The following is a 16,920-nucleotide window of genomic DNA, read 5'->3' as shown; positions in this document are numbered from 1 at the left end:
TGTTAACGTAGGACTTTCACAGAATAACTGTTGTCAACACACAACATAAAACAAACAATACAAACTTACTCCTCTGTTAACGTAGGACTTTCACAGAATAACTGTTGTCAACATACAACATAAAACAAACAATACAAACTTACTCCTCTGTTAACGTAGGATTCACAGAATAACTGTTGTTAACACACAACATAAAACAAACAATACAAACTTACTCCTTTGTTAACGTAGGATTCACAGAATAACTGTTGTTAACACACAACATAAAACAAACAACACAAACTTACTCCTTTGTTAACGTAGGATTCACAGAATAACTGTCGTCAGGACACAACATAAAACAAACAATACAAACTTCCTCCTTTGTTAACGTAGGATTCACAGAATAACTGTCGTCAAGACACAACATAAAACAAACAGTACGAACTTACTCCTTTGTTAACGTAGGACTCACAGAACAACTGTTGTCAAGACACAACATAAAACAAACAACACAAACTTACTCCTTTGTTAACGTAGGACTCACAAAATAACTGTCGTCAAGACACAACATAAAACAAACAATACAAACTTACTCCTTTGTCAACGTAAGACTCACATAATAACTGTCGTCAAGACACAACTTGAAACAAACAACACAAACTTACTCATTTTTTACCGTAGGATTCACAGAATAACTGTCGTCAAGACACAACATAAAACAAAAAACACAAACTTACTCCTTTGTTAACGTAGGATTCACAGAATAACTGTCGTCAGGACACAACATAAAACAAACAACACAAACTCACTCCTTTGTTACCGTAGGATTCACAGAATAACTGTTGTCAACACACAACATAAAACAAACAATACAAACTTACTCCTCTGTTAACGTAGGATTCACAGAATAACTGTTGTCAACACACAACATAAAACAAACAATACAAACTTACTCCTTTGTTAACGTAGGACTTTCACAGAATAACTGTTGTCAACACACAATATAAAACAAACAATACAAACTTACTCCTCTGTTAACGTAGGACTTTCACAGAATAACTGTTGTCAACATACAACATAAAACAAACAATACAAACTTACTCCTCTGTTAACGTAGGATTCACAGAATAACTGTTGTTAACACACAACATAAAACAAACAATACAAACTTACTCCTTTGTTAACGTAGGATTCACAGAATAACTGTTGTTAACACACAACATAAAACAAACAACACAAACTTACTCCTTTGTTAACGTAGGATTCACAGAATAACTGTCGTCAGGACACAACATAAAACAAACAATACAAACTTCCTCCTTTGTTAACGTAGGATTCACAGAATAACTGTCGTCAAGACACAACATAAAACAAACAGTACGAACTTACTCCTTTGTTAACGTAGGACTCACAGAACAACTGTTGTCAAGACACAACATAAAACAAACAACACAAACTTACTCCTTTGTTAACGTAGGACTCACAAAATAACTGTCGTCAAGACACAACATAAAACAAACAATACAAACTTACTCCTTTGTCAACGTAAGACTCACATAATAACTGTCGTCAAGACACAACTTGAAACAAACAACACAAACTTACTCATTTTTTACCGTAGGATTCACAGAATAACTGTCGTCAAGACACAACATAAAACAAAAAACACAAACTTACTCCTTTGTTAACGTAGGATTCACAGAATAACTGTCGTCAGGACACAACATAAAACAAACAACACAAACTTACTCCTTTGTTACCGTAGGATTCACAGAATAACTGTTGTCAACACACAACATAAAACAAAAAATACAAACTTACTCCTCTGTTAACGTAGGATTCACAGAATAACTGTTGTCAACACACAACATAAAACAAACAATACAAACTTACTCCTTTGTTAACGTAGGACTTTCACAGAATAACTGTTGTCAACACACAACATAAAACAAACAATACAAACTTACTCCTCTGTTAACGTAGGACTTTCACAGAATAACTGTTGTCAACATACAACATAAAACAAACAATACAAACTTACTCCTCTGTTAACGTAGGATTCACAGAATAACTGTTGTCAACATACAACATAAAACAAACAATACAAACTTACTCCTCTGTTAACGTAGGATTCACAGAATAACTGTTGTTAACACACAACATAAAACAAACAATACAAACTTACTCCTTTGTTAACGTAGGATTCACAGAATAACTGTTGTTAACACACAACATAAAACAAACAACACAAACTTACTCCTTTGTTAACGTAGGATTCACAGAATAACTGTCGTCAGGACACAACATAAAACAAACAATACAAACTTCCTCCTTTGTTAACGTAGGATTCACAGAATAACTGTTGTCAACACACAACATAAAACAAACAATACAAACTTACTCCTTTGTTACCGTAGGATTCACAGAATAACTGTCGTCAGGACACAACATAAAACAAACAATACAAACTTACTCCTTTGTTAACGTAGGATTCACAGAATAACTGTTGTCAAGACACAACATAAAACAAACAATACAAACTTACTCCTCTGTTAACGTAGGATTCACAGAATAACTGTTGTCAACACACAACATAAAACAAACAATACAAACTTACTCCTTTGTTAACGTAGGATTCACAGAATAACTGTTGTCAACACACAACATAAAACAAACAATACAAACTTACTCCTTTGTTAACGTAGGATTCACAGAATAACTGTTGTCAACACACAACATAAAACAAACAATACAAACTTACTCCTTTGTTAACGTAGGATTCACAGAATAACTGTCGTCAGGACACAACATAAAACAAACAATACAAACTTACTCCTTTGTTAACGTAGGATTCACAGAATAACTGTCGTCAGGACACAACATAAAACAAACAACACAAACTTACTCCTTTGTTACCGTAGGATTCACAGAATAACTGTTGTCAACACACAACATAAAACAAACAATACAAACTTACTCCTTTGTTAACGTAGGATTCATAGAATAACTGTTGTCAACACACAACATAAAACAAACAATACAAACTTACTCCTCTGTTAACGTAGGATTCACAGAATAACTGTTGTCAACACACAACATAAAACAAACAATACAAACTTACTCCTTTGTTAACGTAAGACTTTCACAGAATAACTGTTGTCAACACACAACATAAAACAAACAATACAAACTTACTCCTCTGTTAACGTAGGACTTTCACAGAATAACTGTTGTCAACATACAATATAAAAGAAACAATACAAACTTACTCCTCTGTTAACGTAGGATTCACAGAATAACTGTTGTTAACACACAACATAAAACAAACAATACAAACTTACTCCTTTGTTAACGTAGGATTCACAGAATAACTGTTGTCAACACACAACATAAAACAAACAATACAAACTTACTCCTTTGTTAACGTAGGACTCACAGAATAACTGTTGTCAACACACAACATAAAACAAACAATACAAACTTCCTCCTTTGTTAACGTAGGACTTTCACAGAATAACTGTCGTCAAGACACAACATAAAACAAACAACACAAACTTACTCCTTTGTTAACGTAGGACTCACAGAATAACTGTCGTCAAGACACAACATAAAACAAACAATGCAAACTTACTCCTTTGTCAACGTAAGACTCACATAATAACTGTCGTCAAAACACAACATAAAACAAACAACACAAACTTCCTCCTTTGTTAACGTAGGACTCACAGAATAACTGTCGTCAAGACATAACATAAAACAAATAACACAAACTTACTCCTTTGTCAACATAGGACTCACAGAATAACTGTCGTCAAGACACAACATAAAACAAACAGTACGAACTTACTCCTTTGTTAACGTAGGATTCAAAAAATAACTGTCGTCAGGACACAACATAAAACAAACAGTACAAACTTACTCCTTTGTCAACGTAGGACTCACAGAATAACTGTCGTCAAGACACAACATAAAACAAACAACACAAACTTACTCCTTTGTTAACGTAGGATTCACAGAATAACTGTCGTCAGGACACAACATAAAACAAACAATACAAACTTCCTCCTTTGTTAACGTAGGATTCACAGAATAACTGTTGTCAACACACAACATAAAACAAACAATACAAACTTACTCCTTTGTTACCGTAGGATTCACAGAATAACTGTCGTCAGGACACAACATAAAACAAACAATACAAACTTACTCCTTTGTTAACGTAGGATTCACAGAATAACTGTTGTCAAGACACAACATAAAACAAACAATACAAACTTACTCATTTTTTACCGTAGGATTCACAAAATAACTGTCGTCAGGACACAACATAAAACAAACAATACAAACTTACTCCTTTGTTAACGTAGGATTCACAGAATAACTGTCGTCAGGACACAACATAAAACAAACAACACAAACTTACTCCTTTGTTACCGTAGGATTCACAGAATAACTGTTGTCAACACACAACATAAAACAAACAATACAAACTTACTCCTTTGTTAACGTAGGATTCATAGAATAACTGTTGTCAACACACAACATAAAACAAACAATACAAACTTACTCCTCTGTTAACGTAGGATTCACAGAATAACTGTTGTCAACACACAACATAAAACAAACAATACAAACTTACTCCTTTGTTAACGTAAGACTTTCACAGAATAACTGTTGTCAACACACAACATAAAACAAACAATACAAACTTACTCCTCTGTTAACGTAGGACTTTCACAGAATAACTGTTGTCAACATACAATATAAAAGAAACAATACAAACTTACTCCTCTGTTAACGTAGGATTCACAGAATAACTGTTGTTAACACACAACATAAAACAAACAATACAAACTTACTCCTTTGTTAACGTAGGATTCACAGAATAACTGTTGTCAACACACAACATAAAACAAACAATACAAACTTACTCCTTTGTTAACGTAGGACTCACAGAATAACTGTTGTCAACACACAACATAAAACAAACAATACAAACTTCCTCCTTTGTTAACGTAGGACTTTCACAGAATAACTGTCGTCAAGACACAACATAAAACAAACAACACAAACTTACTCCTTTGTTAACGTGGGACTCACAGAATAACTGTCGTCAAGACACAACATAAAACAAACAATGCAAACTTACTCCTTTGTCAACGTAAGACTCACATAATAACTGTCGTCAAAACACAACATAAAACAAACAACACAAACTTCCTCCTTTGTTAACGTAGGACTCACAGAATAACTGTCGTCAAGACATAACATAAAACAAATAACACAAACTTACTCCTTTGTCAACATAGGACTCACAGAATAACTGTCGTCAAGACACAACATAAAACAAACAGTACGAACTTACTCCTTTGTTAACGTAGGATTCAAAAAATAACTGTCGTCAGGACACAACATAAAACAAACAGTACAAACTTACTCCTTTGTCAACGTAGGACTCACAGAATAACTGTCGTCAAGACACAACATAAAACAAACAACACAAACTTACTCCTTTGTTAACGTAGGATTCACAGAATAACTGTCGTCAGGACACAACATAAAACAAACAATACAAACTTCCTCCTTTGTTAACGTAGGATTCACAGAATAACTGTTGTCAACACACAACATAAAACAAACAATACAAACTTACTCCTTTGTTACCGTAGGATTCACAGAATAACTGTCGTCAGGACACAACATAAAACAAACAATACAAACTTACTCCTTTGTTAACGTAGGATTCACAGAATAACTGTTGTCAAGACACAACATAAAACAAACAATACAAACTTACTCATTTTTTTACCGTAGGATTCACAAAATAACTGTCGTCAAGACACAACATAAAACAAACAACAGAAACTTCCTCCTTTGTTAACGTAGGACTCACAGAATAACTGTCGTCAAGACACAACATAAAACAAACAGTACGAACTTACTCCTTTGTTAACGTAGGATTCAAAAATAACTGTCGTCAGGACACAACATAAAACAAACAGTACAAACTTACTCCTTTGTCAACGTAGGACTCACAGAATAACTGTCGTCAAGACACAACATAAAACAAACAACACAAACTTACTCCTTTTTTACCGTAGGATTCACAGAATAACTGTCATCAAGACACAACATAAAACAAACAATACAAACTTACTCCTTTGTCAACGTAAGACTCACAGAATAACTGTCGTCAAGACACAACTTAAAACAAACAACACAAACTTACTCATTTTTTACCGTAGGATTCACAAAATAACTGTCGTCAAGACACAACATAAAACAAACAACACAAACTTACTCCTTTGCCAACGTAAGACTCACATAATAACTGTCGTCAAGACACAACATAAAACAAACAACACAAACTTACTCCTTTTTTACCGTAGGATTCACAGAATAACTGTCGTCAAGACACAACATAAAACAAACAACACAAACTTACTCCTTTTTTACCGTAGGATTCACAGAATAACTGTCGTCAAGACACAACATAAAACAAACAATACAAACTTACTCCTTTGTCAACGTAAGACTCACACAATAACTGTCGTCAAGACACAACATAAAATAAACAACACAAACTTACTCCTTTGGTAACGTAGAACTCACAGAATAACAGTCGTCAAGACACAACATAAAACAAACAACACAAACTTACTCCTTTGTTAACGTAGGACTCACAGAATAACTGTCGTCAAGACACAACATAAAACAAACAATACAAACTTACTCCTTTGTTAACGTAGGACTCACAGAACAACTGTTGTCAAGACACAACATAAAACAAACAACACAAACTTACTCCTTTGTTAACGTAGGACTCACAGAATAACTGTTGTCAACACACAACATAAAAGAAACAACACAAACTTACTCCTTTGTTAACGTAGAACTCACAGAATAACTGTCGTCAAGACACAACATAAAACAAACAACACAAACTTACTCCTTTGTTAACGTAGGACTCACAGAATAACTGTCGTCAAGACACAACATAACACAAACAATACAAACTTACTCCCTTGTCAACGTAAGACTCACATAATAACTGTCGTCAAGACACAACATAAAACAAACAACACAAACGTCCTCCTTTGTTAACGTAGGACTCACAGAATAACTGTCGTCAAGACATAACATAAAACAAATAAAACAAACTTACTCCTTTGTCAACGTAGGACTCACAGAATAACTGTCGTTAAGACACAACATAAAACAAACAACACAAACTTCCTCCTTTGTTAACGTAGGACTCACAGAATAACTGTCGTCAAGACACAACATAAAACAAACAGTACGAACTTACTCCTTTGTTAACGTAGGATTCACAAAATAACTGTCGTCAAGACACAACATAAAAAAAACAACACAAACTTACTCCTTTTTTACCGTACGATTCACAGAATAACTGTCGTCAAGACACAACATAAAACAAACAATACAAACTTACTCCTTTGTCAACGTAAGACTCACTTAATAACTGTCGTCAACACACAACATAAAACAAACAACACAAACTTACTCCTTTTTTACCGTAGGATTCACAGAATAACTGTCGTCAAGACATAACATAAAACAAACAACACAAACTTCCTCCTTTGTTAACGTAGAACTCACAGAATAACTGTCGTCAAGACACAACATAAAACAAACAACACAAACTTACTCCTTTGTTAACGTAAAACTCACATAATAACTGTTGTCAAGACACAACATAAAACAAACAACACAAACTTACTCCTTTTTTACCGTACGATTCACAGAATAACTGTCGTCAAGACATAACATAAAACAAACAATACAAACTTACTCCTTTGTTAACGTAGGACTCACAGAATAACTGTTGTCAACACACAACATAAAACAAACAATACAAACTTCCTCCTTTGTTAACGTAGGACTTTCACAGAATAACTGTCGTCAAGACACAACATAAAACAAACAACACAAACTTACTCCTTTGTTAACGTAGGACTCACAGAATAACTGTCGTCAAGACACAACATAAAACAAACAATGCAAACTTACTCCTTTGTCAACGTAAGACTCACATAATAACTGTCGTCAAAACACAACATAAAACAAACAACACAAACTTCCTCCTTTGTTAACGTAGGACTCACAGAATAACTGTCGTCAAGACATAACATAAAACAAATAACACAAACTTACTCCTTTGTCAACGTAGGACTCACAGAATAACTGTCGTCAAGACACAACATAAAACAAACAGTACGAACTTACTCCTTTGTTAACGTAGGATTCAAAAAATAACTGTCGTCAGGACACAACATAAAACAAACAGTACAAACTTACTCCTTTGTCAACGTAGGACTCACAGAATAACTGTCGTCAAGACACAACATAAAACAAACAACACAAACTTACTCCTTTGTTAACGTAGGATTCACAGAATAACTGTCGTCAGGACACAACATAAAACAAACAATACAAACTTCCTCCTTTGTTAACGTAGGATTCACAGAATAACTGTTGTCAACACACAACATAAAACAAACAATACAAACTTACTCCTTTGTTACCGTAGGATTCACAGAATAACTGTCGTCAGGACACAACATAAAACAAACAATACAAACTTACTCCTTTGTTAACGTAGGATTCACAGAATAACTGTTGTCAAGACACAACATAAAACAAACAATACAAACTTACTCATTTTTTACCGTAGGATTCACAAAATAACTGTCGTCAAGACACAACATAAAACAAACAACAGAAACTTCCTCCTTTGTTAACGTAGGACTCACAGAATAACTGTCGTCAAGACACAACATAAAACAAACAGTACGAACTTACTCCTTTGTTAACGTAGGATTCAAAAAATAACTGTCGTCAGGACACAACATAAAACAAACAGTACAAACTTACTCCTTTGTCAACGTAGGACTCACAGAATAACTGTCGTCAAGACACAACATAAAACAAACAACACAAACTTACTCCTTTTTTACCGTAGGATTCACAGAATAACTGTCATCAAGACACAACATAAAACAAACAATACAAACTTACTCCTTTGTCAACGTAAGACTCACAGAATAACTGTCGTCAAGACACAACTTAAAACAAACAACACAAACTTACTCATTTTTTACCGTAGGATTCACAAAATAACTGTCGTCAAGACACAACATAAAACAAACAACACAAACTTACTCCTTTGCCAACGTAAGACTCACATAATAACTGTCGTCAAGACACAACATAAAACAAACAACACAAACTTACTCCTTTTTTACCGTAGGATTCACAGAATAACTGTCGTCAAGACACAACATAAAACAAACAACACAAACTGACTCCTTTTTTACCGTAGGATTCACAGAATAACTGTCGTCAAGACACAACATAAAACAAACAATACAAACTTACTCCTTTGTCAACGTAAGACTCACACAATAACTGTCGTCAAGACACAACATAAAATAAACAACACAAACTTACTCCTTTGGTAACGTAGAACTCACAGAATAACAGTCGTCAAGACACAACATAAAACAAACAACACAAACTTACTCCTTTGTTAACGTAGGACTCACAGAATAACTGTCGTCAAGACACAACATAAAACAAACAATACAAACTTACTCCTTTGTTAACGTAGGACTCACAGAACAACTGTTGTCAAGACACAACATAAAACAAACAACACAAACTTACTCCTTTGTTAACGTAGGACTCACAGAATAACTGTTGTCAACACACAACATAAAAGAAACAACACAAACTTACTCCTTTGTTAACGTAGAACTCACAGAATAACTGTCGTCAAGACACAACATAAAACAAACAACACAAACTTACTCCTTTGTTAACGTAGGACTCACAGAATAACTGTCGTCAAGACACAACATAACACAAACAATACAAACTTACTCCCTTGTCAACGTAAGACTCACATAATAACTGTCGTCAAGACACAACATAAAACAAACAACACAAACGTCCTCCTTTGTTAACGTAAGACTCACAGAATAACTGTCGTCAAGACATAACATAAAACAAATAAAACAAACTTACTCCTTTGTCAACGTAGGACTCACAGAATAACTGTCGTTAAGACACAACATAAAACAAACAACACAAACTTCCTCCTTTGTTAACGTAGGACTCACAGAATAACTGTCGTCAAGACACAACATAAAACAAACAGTACTAACTTACTCCTTTGTTAACGTAGGATTCACAAAATAACTGTCGTCAAGACACAACATAAAAAAAACAACACAAACTTACTCCTTTTTTACCGTACGATTCACAGAATAACTGTCGTCAAGACACAACATAAAACAAACAATACAAACTTACTCCTTTGTCAACGTAAGACTCACTTAATAACTGTCGTCAAGACACAACATAAAAGAAGCAACACAAACTTACTCCTTTGTTAACGTAGAACTCACAGAATAACTGTCGTCAAGACACAACATAAAACAAACAACACAAACTTACTCCTTTGTTAACGTAGGACTCACAGAATAACTGTCGTCAAGACACAACATAAAACAAACAACAGAAACTTCCTCCTTTGTTAACGTAGGACTCACAGAATAACTGTCGTCAAGACACAACATAAAACAAACAGTACGAACTTACTCCTTTGTTAACGTAGGACTCACAGAACAACTGTTGTCAAGACACAACATAAAACAAACAACACAAACTTACTCCTTTGTTAACGTAGGATTCACATAATAACTGTCGTCAAGACACAACATAAAAGAAACAACAAAAACTTACTCCTTTGTTAACGTAGAACTCACAGAATAACTGTCGTCAAGACACAACATAAAACAAACAACACAAACTTACTCCTTTGTTAACGTAGGACTCACAGAATAACTGTCGTCAAGACATAACATAAAACAAATAACACAAACTTACTCCTTTGTCAACGTAGGACTCACAGAATAACTGTCGTTAAGACACAACATAAAACAAACAACAGAAACTTCCTCATTTGTTAACGTAGGACTCACAGAATAACTGTCGTCAAGACACAACATAAAACAAACAGTACGAACTTACTCCTTTGTTAACGTAGGACTCACAGAACAACTGTTGTCAAGACACAACATAAAACAAACAACACAAACTTACTCCTTTGTTAACGTAGGACTCACAAAATAACTGTCGTCAAGACACAACATAAAACAAACAATACAAACTTACTCCTTTGTCAACGTAAGACTCACATAATAACTGTCGTCAAGACACAACTTGAAACAAACAACACAAACTTACTCATTTTTTACCGTAGGATTCACAGAATAACTGTCGTCAAGACACAACATAAAACAAAAAACACAAACTTACTCCTTTGTTAACGTAGGATTCACAGAATAACTGTCGTCAGGACACAACATAAAACAAACAATACAAACTTACTCCTTTGTTAACGTAGGATTCACCGAATAACTGTCGTCAGGACACAACATAAAACAAACAACACAAACTTACTCCTTTGTTACCGTAGGATTCACAGAATAACTGTTGTCAACACACAACATAAAACAAACAATACAAACTTACTCCTTTGTTAACGTAGGATTCATAGAATAACTGTTGTCAACACACAACATAAAACAAACAATACAAACTTACTCCTCTGTTAACGTAGGATTCACAGAATAACTGTTGTCAACACACAACATAAAACAAACAATACAAACTTACTCCTTTGTTAACGTAGGACTTTCACAGAATAACTGTTGTCAACACACAACATAAAACAAACAATACAAACTTACTCCTCTGTTAACGTAGGACTTTCACAGAATAACTGTTGTCAACATACAACATAAAACAAACAATACAAACTTACTCCTCTGTTAACGTAGGATTCACAGAATAACTGTTGTTAACACACAACATAAAACAAACAATACAAACTTACTCCTTTGTTAACGTAGGATTCACAGAATAACTGTTGTCAACACACAACATAAAACAATACAAAACTTCCACCTTTGTTACCGTAGGATTCATAGAATAACTGTTGTCAACACACAACATAAAACAAACAATACAAACTTACTCCTTTGTTAACGTAGGACTCACAGAATAACTGTTGTCAACACACAACATAAAACAAACAATACAAACTTCCTCCTTTGTTAACGTAGGACTTTCACAGAATAACTGTCGTCAAGACACAACATAACACAAACAATACAAACTTACTCCCTTGTCAACGTAAGACTCACATAATAACTGTCGTCAAGACACAACATAAAACAAACAACACAAACGTCCTCCTTTGTTAACGTAGGACTCACAGAATAACTGTCGTCAAGACATAACATAAAACAAATAAAACAAACTTACTCCTTTGTCAACGTAGGACTCACAGAATAACTGTCGTTAAGACACAACATAAAACAAACAACACAAACTTCCTCCTTTGTTAACGTAGGACTCACAGAATAACTGTCGTCAAGACACAACATAAAACAAACAGTACGAACTTACTCCTTTGTTAACGTAGGATTCACAAAATAACTGTCGTCAAGACACAACATAAAAAAAACAACACAAACTTACTCCTTTTTTACCGTAGGATTCACAGAATAACTGTCGTCAAGACATAACATAAAACAAACAACACAAACTTCCTCCTTTGTTAACGTAGAACTCACAGAATAACTGTCGTCAAGACACAAAATAAAACAAACAACACAAACTTACTCCTTTGTTAACGTAAAACTCACAGAATAACTGTTGTCAAGACACAACATAAAACAAACAACACAACCTTACTCCTTTTTTACCGTACGATTCACAGAATGACTGTCGTCAAGACACAACATAAAACAAACAATACAAACTTACTCCTTTGTTAACGTAGGATTCACATAATAACTGTCGTCAAGACACAACATAAAAGAAGCAACACAAACTTACTCCTTTGTTAACGTAGAACTCACAGAATAACTGTCGTCAAGACACAACATAAAACAAACAACACAAACTTACTCCTTTGTTAACGTAGGACTCACAGAATAACTGTCGTCAAGACACAACATAAAACAAACAACAGAAACTTCCTCCTTTGTTAACGTAGGACTCACAGAATAACTGTCGTCAAGACACAACATAAAACAAACAGTACGAACTTACTCCTTTGTTAACGTAGGACTCACAGAACAACTGTTGTCAAGACACAACATAAAACAAACAACACAAACTTACTCCTTTGTTAACGTAGGATTCACATAATAACTGTCGTCAAGACACAACATAAAAGAAACAACACAAACTTACTCCTTTGTTAACGTAGAACTCACAGAATAACTGTCGTCAAGACACAACATAAAACAAACAACACAAACTTACTCCTTTGTTAACGTAGGACTCACAGAATAACTGTCGTCAAGACACAACATAAAACAAACAATGCAAACTTACTCCTTTGTCAACGTAAGACTCACATAATAACTGTCGTCAAAACACAACATAAAACAAACAACACAAACTTCCTCCTTTGTTAACGTAGGACTCACAGAATAACTGTCGTCAAGACATAACATAAAACAAATAACACAAACTTACTCCTTTGTCAACGTAGGACTCACAGAATAACTGTCGTTAAGACACAACATAAAACAAACAACAGAAACTTCCTCATTTGTTAACGTAGGACTCACAGAATAACTGTCGTCAAGACACAACATAAAACAAACAGTACGAACTTACTCCTTTGTTAACGTAGGACTCACAGAACAACTGTTGTCAAGACACAACATAAAACAAACAACACAAACTTACTCCTTTGTTAACGTAGGACTCACAGAATAACTGTCGTCAAGACACAACATAAAACAAACAATACAAACTTACTCCTTTGTCAACGTAAGACTCACATAATAACTGTCGTCAAGACACAACTTGAAACAAACAACACAAACTTACTCATTTTTTACCGTAGGATTCACAGAATAACTGTCGTCAAGACACAACATAAAACAAAAAACACAAACTTACTCCTTTGTCAACGTAGGATTCACAGAATAACTGTCGTCAAGACACAACATAAAACAAACAACACAATCTTACTCCTTTGTTAACGTAGGACTCACAGAATAACTGTCGTCAAGACACAACATAAAACAAACAATACAAACTTACTCCTTTGTTAACGTAGGATTCACAGAATAACTGTTGTTAACACACAACATAAAACAAACAACACAAACTTACTCCTTTGTTAACGTAGGATTCACAGAATAACTGTCGTCAGGACACAACATAAAACAAACAATACAAACTTCCTCCTTTGTTAACGTAGGATTCACAGAATAACTGTTGTCAAGACACAACATAAAACAAACAATACAAACTTACTCCTTTGTTACCGTAGGATTCACAGAATAACTGTTGTCAACACACAACATAAAACAAACAATACAAACTTACTCCTTTGTTACCGTAGGATTCACAGAATAACTGTTGTCAACACACAACATAAAACAAACAATACAAACTTACTCCTTTGTTACCGTAGGATTCACAGAATAACTGTCGTCAGGACACAACATAAAACAAACAACACAAACTTACTCCTTTGTTACCGTAGGATTCACAGAATAACTGTTGTCAACACACAACATAAAACAAACAATACAAACTTACTCCCTTGTTAACCTAGGATTCACAGAATAACTGTTGTCAACACACAACATAAAACAAACAATACAAACTTACTCCTTTGTTACCGTAGGATTCACAGAACAACTGTCGTCAACAGACAACATAAAACAAACAATACAAACTTACTCCTTTGTTAACGTAGGACTCACAGAATAACTGTTGTCAACGCACAACTTAAAACAAACAATACAAACTTACTCCTTTGTTACCGTAGGATTCACAGAATAACTGTTGTCAACACACAACATAAAACAAACAACACAAACTTACTCCTTTGTTAACGTAGGACTCACAGAATAACTGTTGTCAACACACAACATAAAACAAACAATACAAACTTACTCCTTTGTTAACGTAGGACTCACAGAATAACTGTCGTCAAGACACAACATAAAACAAACAACACAAACTTACTCCTTTGTTAACGTAGAACTCACATAATAACTGTCGTCAACACACAACATAAAACAAACAATACAAATTTCCTCCTTTGTTAACGTAGGACTCACAGAATAACTGTTGTCAAGACACAACATAAAACAAACAATACAAACTTACTCCTTTGTTAACGTAGGACTCACAGAATAACTGTCGTCAAGAAACAACACAAAACAAACAAATACTTGTATAATATAAAAATGATCCCCTCGTTTACAGGATGTTTATAGAGAGTATTAATAAGAAATGCTAAACAAACAATACAAATTTACACCCTGGTTATCATACAGGACTTTTGGTCAATACACGATAAAATAACGGGAAATGTCTGTACCACACGATCAGGCTTAGATCTCATATGATAAAGTGAAGGAGACATTTTCATACTTGAACAACAACAGTTTGGTTAGAATAAAGCAGCTGGTTAGTTTTCTTTTACCTTCGTATTTGAGGCATTAACACGTGACTGACTGAGGAGCAAATGTCCAAGCACTTCCGGCGTACTTGCTTAATCTTGTCTCGAACTTCCGGGCTGTCATGCCGGTTTCCGACCGAGATGAGCAGGTCTCGAAAGAGTGCCGTTTGGTAGTTTAACTCTTCGATCAGCTACAAAGAAAAACGAACCTTAGAGTCTTTTGCACTTGTGTTTCACACGGCTGAAAACAAAGAAATGAGTTTGAGAAAAGTTAGCTGTAGTACTACAAAATAATAGAACATAATTATTTATTTAGTTGATAGCCAGTAATTTGGGTTGTTAGAAAGGTAATGATTATTTTAGAACAAAGCCGTATAGGCTCTCCATTACGTCCACCGCGGAGAACTGAGCCTTGGATTTTAGCAATGAAAGTCCATAGACTTTCCGCTATCACACCGGGGGAACATTTTGTTTGGTTCAGTCAACAAGTTGAATTACTAGGGACAGGTGGAGACGATTTGTTTGTTTTTTTGTTTTGGAATTTCGCGCAAAGCTACACGAGGGCTATCTGCGCCAGCCGTCCCTACTTTGGCAGTGTAAGACTATAGGGAAGACAGCTAATCATCTCAACCTCACCGCCAACTCTTGGGCTACTATTTTACCAACGAATAGTGGGATTGACCGTGTAATTATAACGCCCCCACGGCTGAAAGGGCGAGCATGTTTTGGAGTTATGGGAATTCGAACTCGCGACTCTCAGATTACGAGCCGAGTGCCTTAACTGTATATGTAATTTCTGTGAGGGTTAAAAGTTTTCGGTAAAAATATTAAACAGAATTTATCAACGTGTCGTAAGACTTGAACTACAGTCAATCATATTTTGTTATCAATATCATTGGAAAATGTATATATATGGGTGTAATATTCTCAACTGTATTTAATATATGAATATTTAAAGTTTTAACAGTCTGAAAGTATTTTTTTTTTAATTTGTATTCTGGATTTCGATTGGTTGGTGGCGCAGCTCTTCAGCCACGTAATTAAAGCTAACACGTGATATACAAATACATAGTGTTTAGCAAATTTGAAATATACAGGCATAATCAAATACGTTCAAGATATAATAGTCTAAAACAATCAATCAAATCAGAATGATGTATCATACAAAATCCAAAAATAATTGAACCTTATTAGTAGTATATTATAATTAGACAATGTAAGAAATCAACATCTTATTTAAATAAAGTTCAAAGACCTTCCAAATGTTGTTGTGTTTTTATAAAATTACTTTCATAAGGGCTGGTTTTAAGATTTTTTTTAAAATATTTATTAATAGAGCCCGGCATGGCCAAGCGCGTTAAGGCGTGCGACTCGTAATTTGAGGGTCGCGGGTTCGCATCCGCGTCGTG

The 16,920-nt window shown here is 34.6% G+C and overlaps 2 protein-coding genes across 4 annotated transcripts in view; one reads left to right on the top strand and one right to left on the bottom strand.

Moving 5' to 3' along the window:
- The window catches only part of LOC143222407 (epithelial sodium channel subunit alpha-like), a 293,985-nt gene that overhangs the window by 88,606 nt on the left and 188,459 nt on the right, over positions 1-16,920 (top strand). The gene's annotated exons all lie outside the window — the stretch shown is intronic.
- Positions 1-16,920, bottom strand: part of LOC143223844 (regulator of G-protein signaling 7-binding protein A-like) — a 71,996-nt gene that overhangs the window by 34,455 nt on the left and 20,621 nt on the right. The window contains exon 2 of the mRNA XM_076452324.1: positions 15,536-15,702. Coding sequence (XP_076308439.1) covers positions 15,536-15,702 — 167 coding nt within the window. The remainder of the gene's footprint in view (positions 1-15,535; positions 15,703-16,920) is intronic.

Source organism: Tachypleus tridentatus, chromosome 8 (assembly GCF_004210375.1).
Source record: "Tachypleus tridentatus isolate NWPU-2018 chromosome 8, ASM421037v1, whole genome shotgun sequence".
Lineage (NCBI taxonomy): Eukaryota > Metazoa > Arthropoda > Merostomata > Xiphosura > Limulidae > Tachypleus > Tachypleus tridentatus.
Note: the sequence above shows the minus strand (reverse complement) of the source record. Positions and strands in the feature narration are given on the sequence as shown.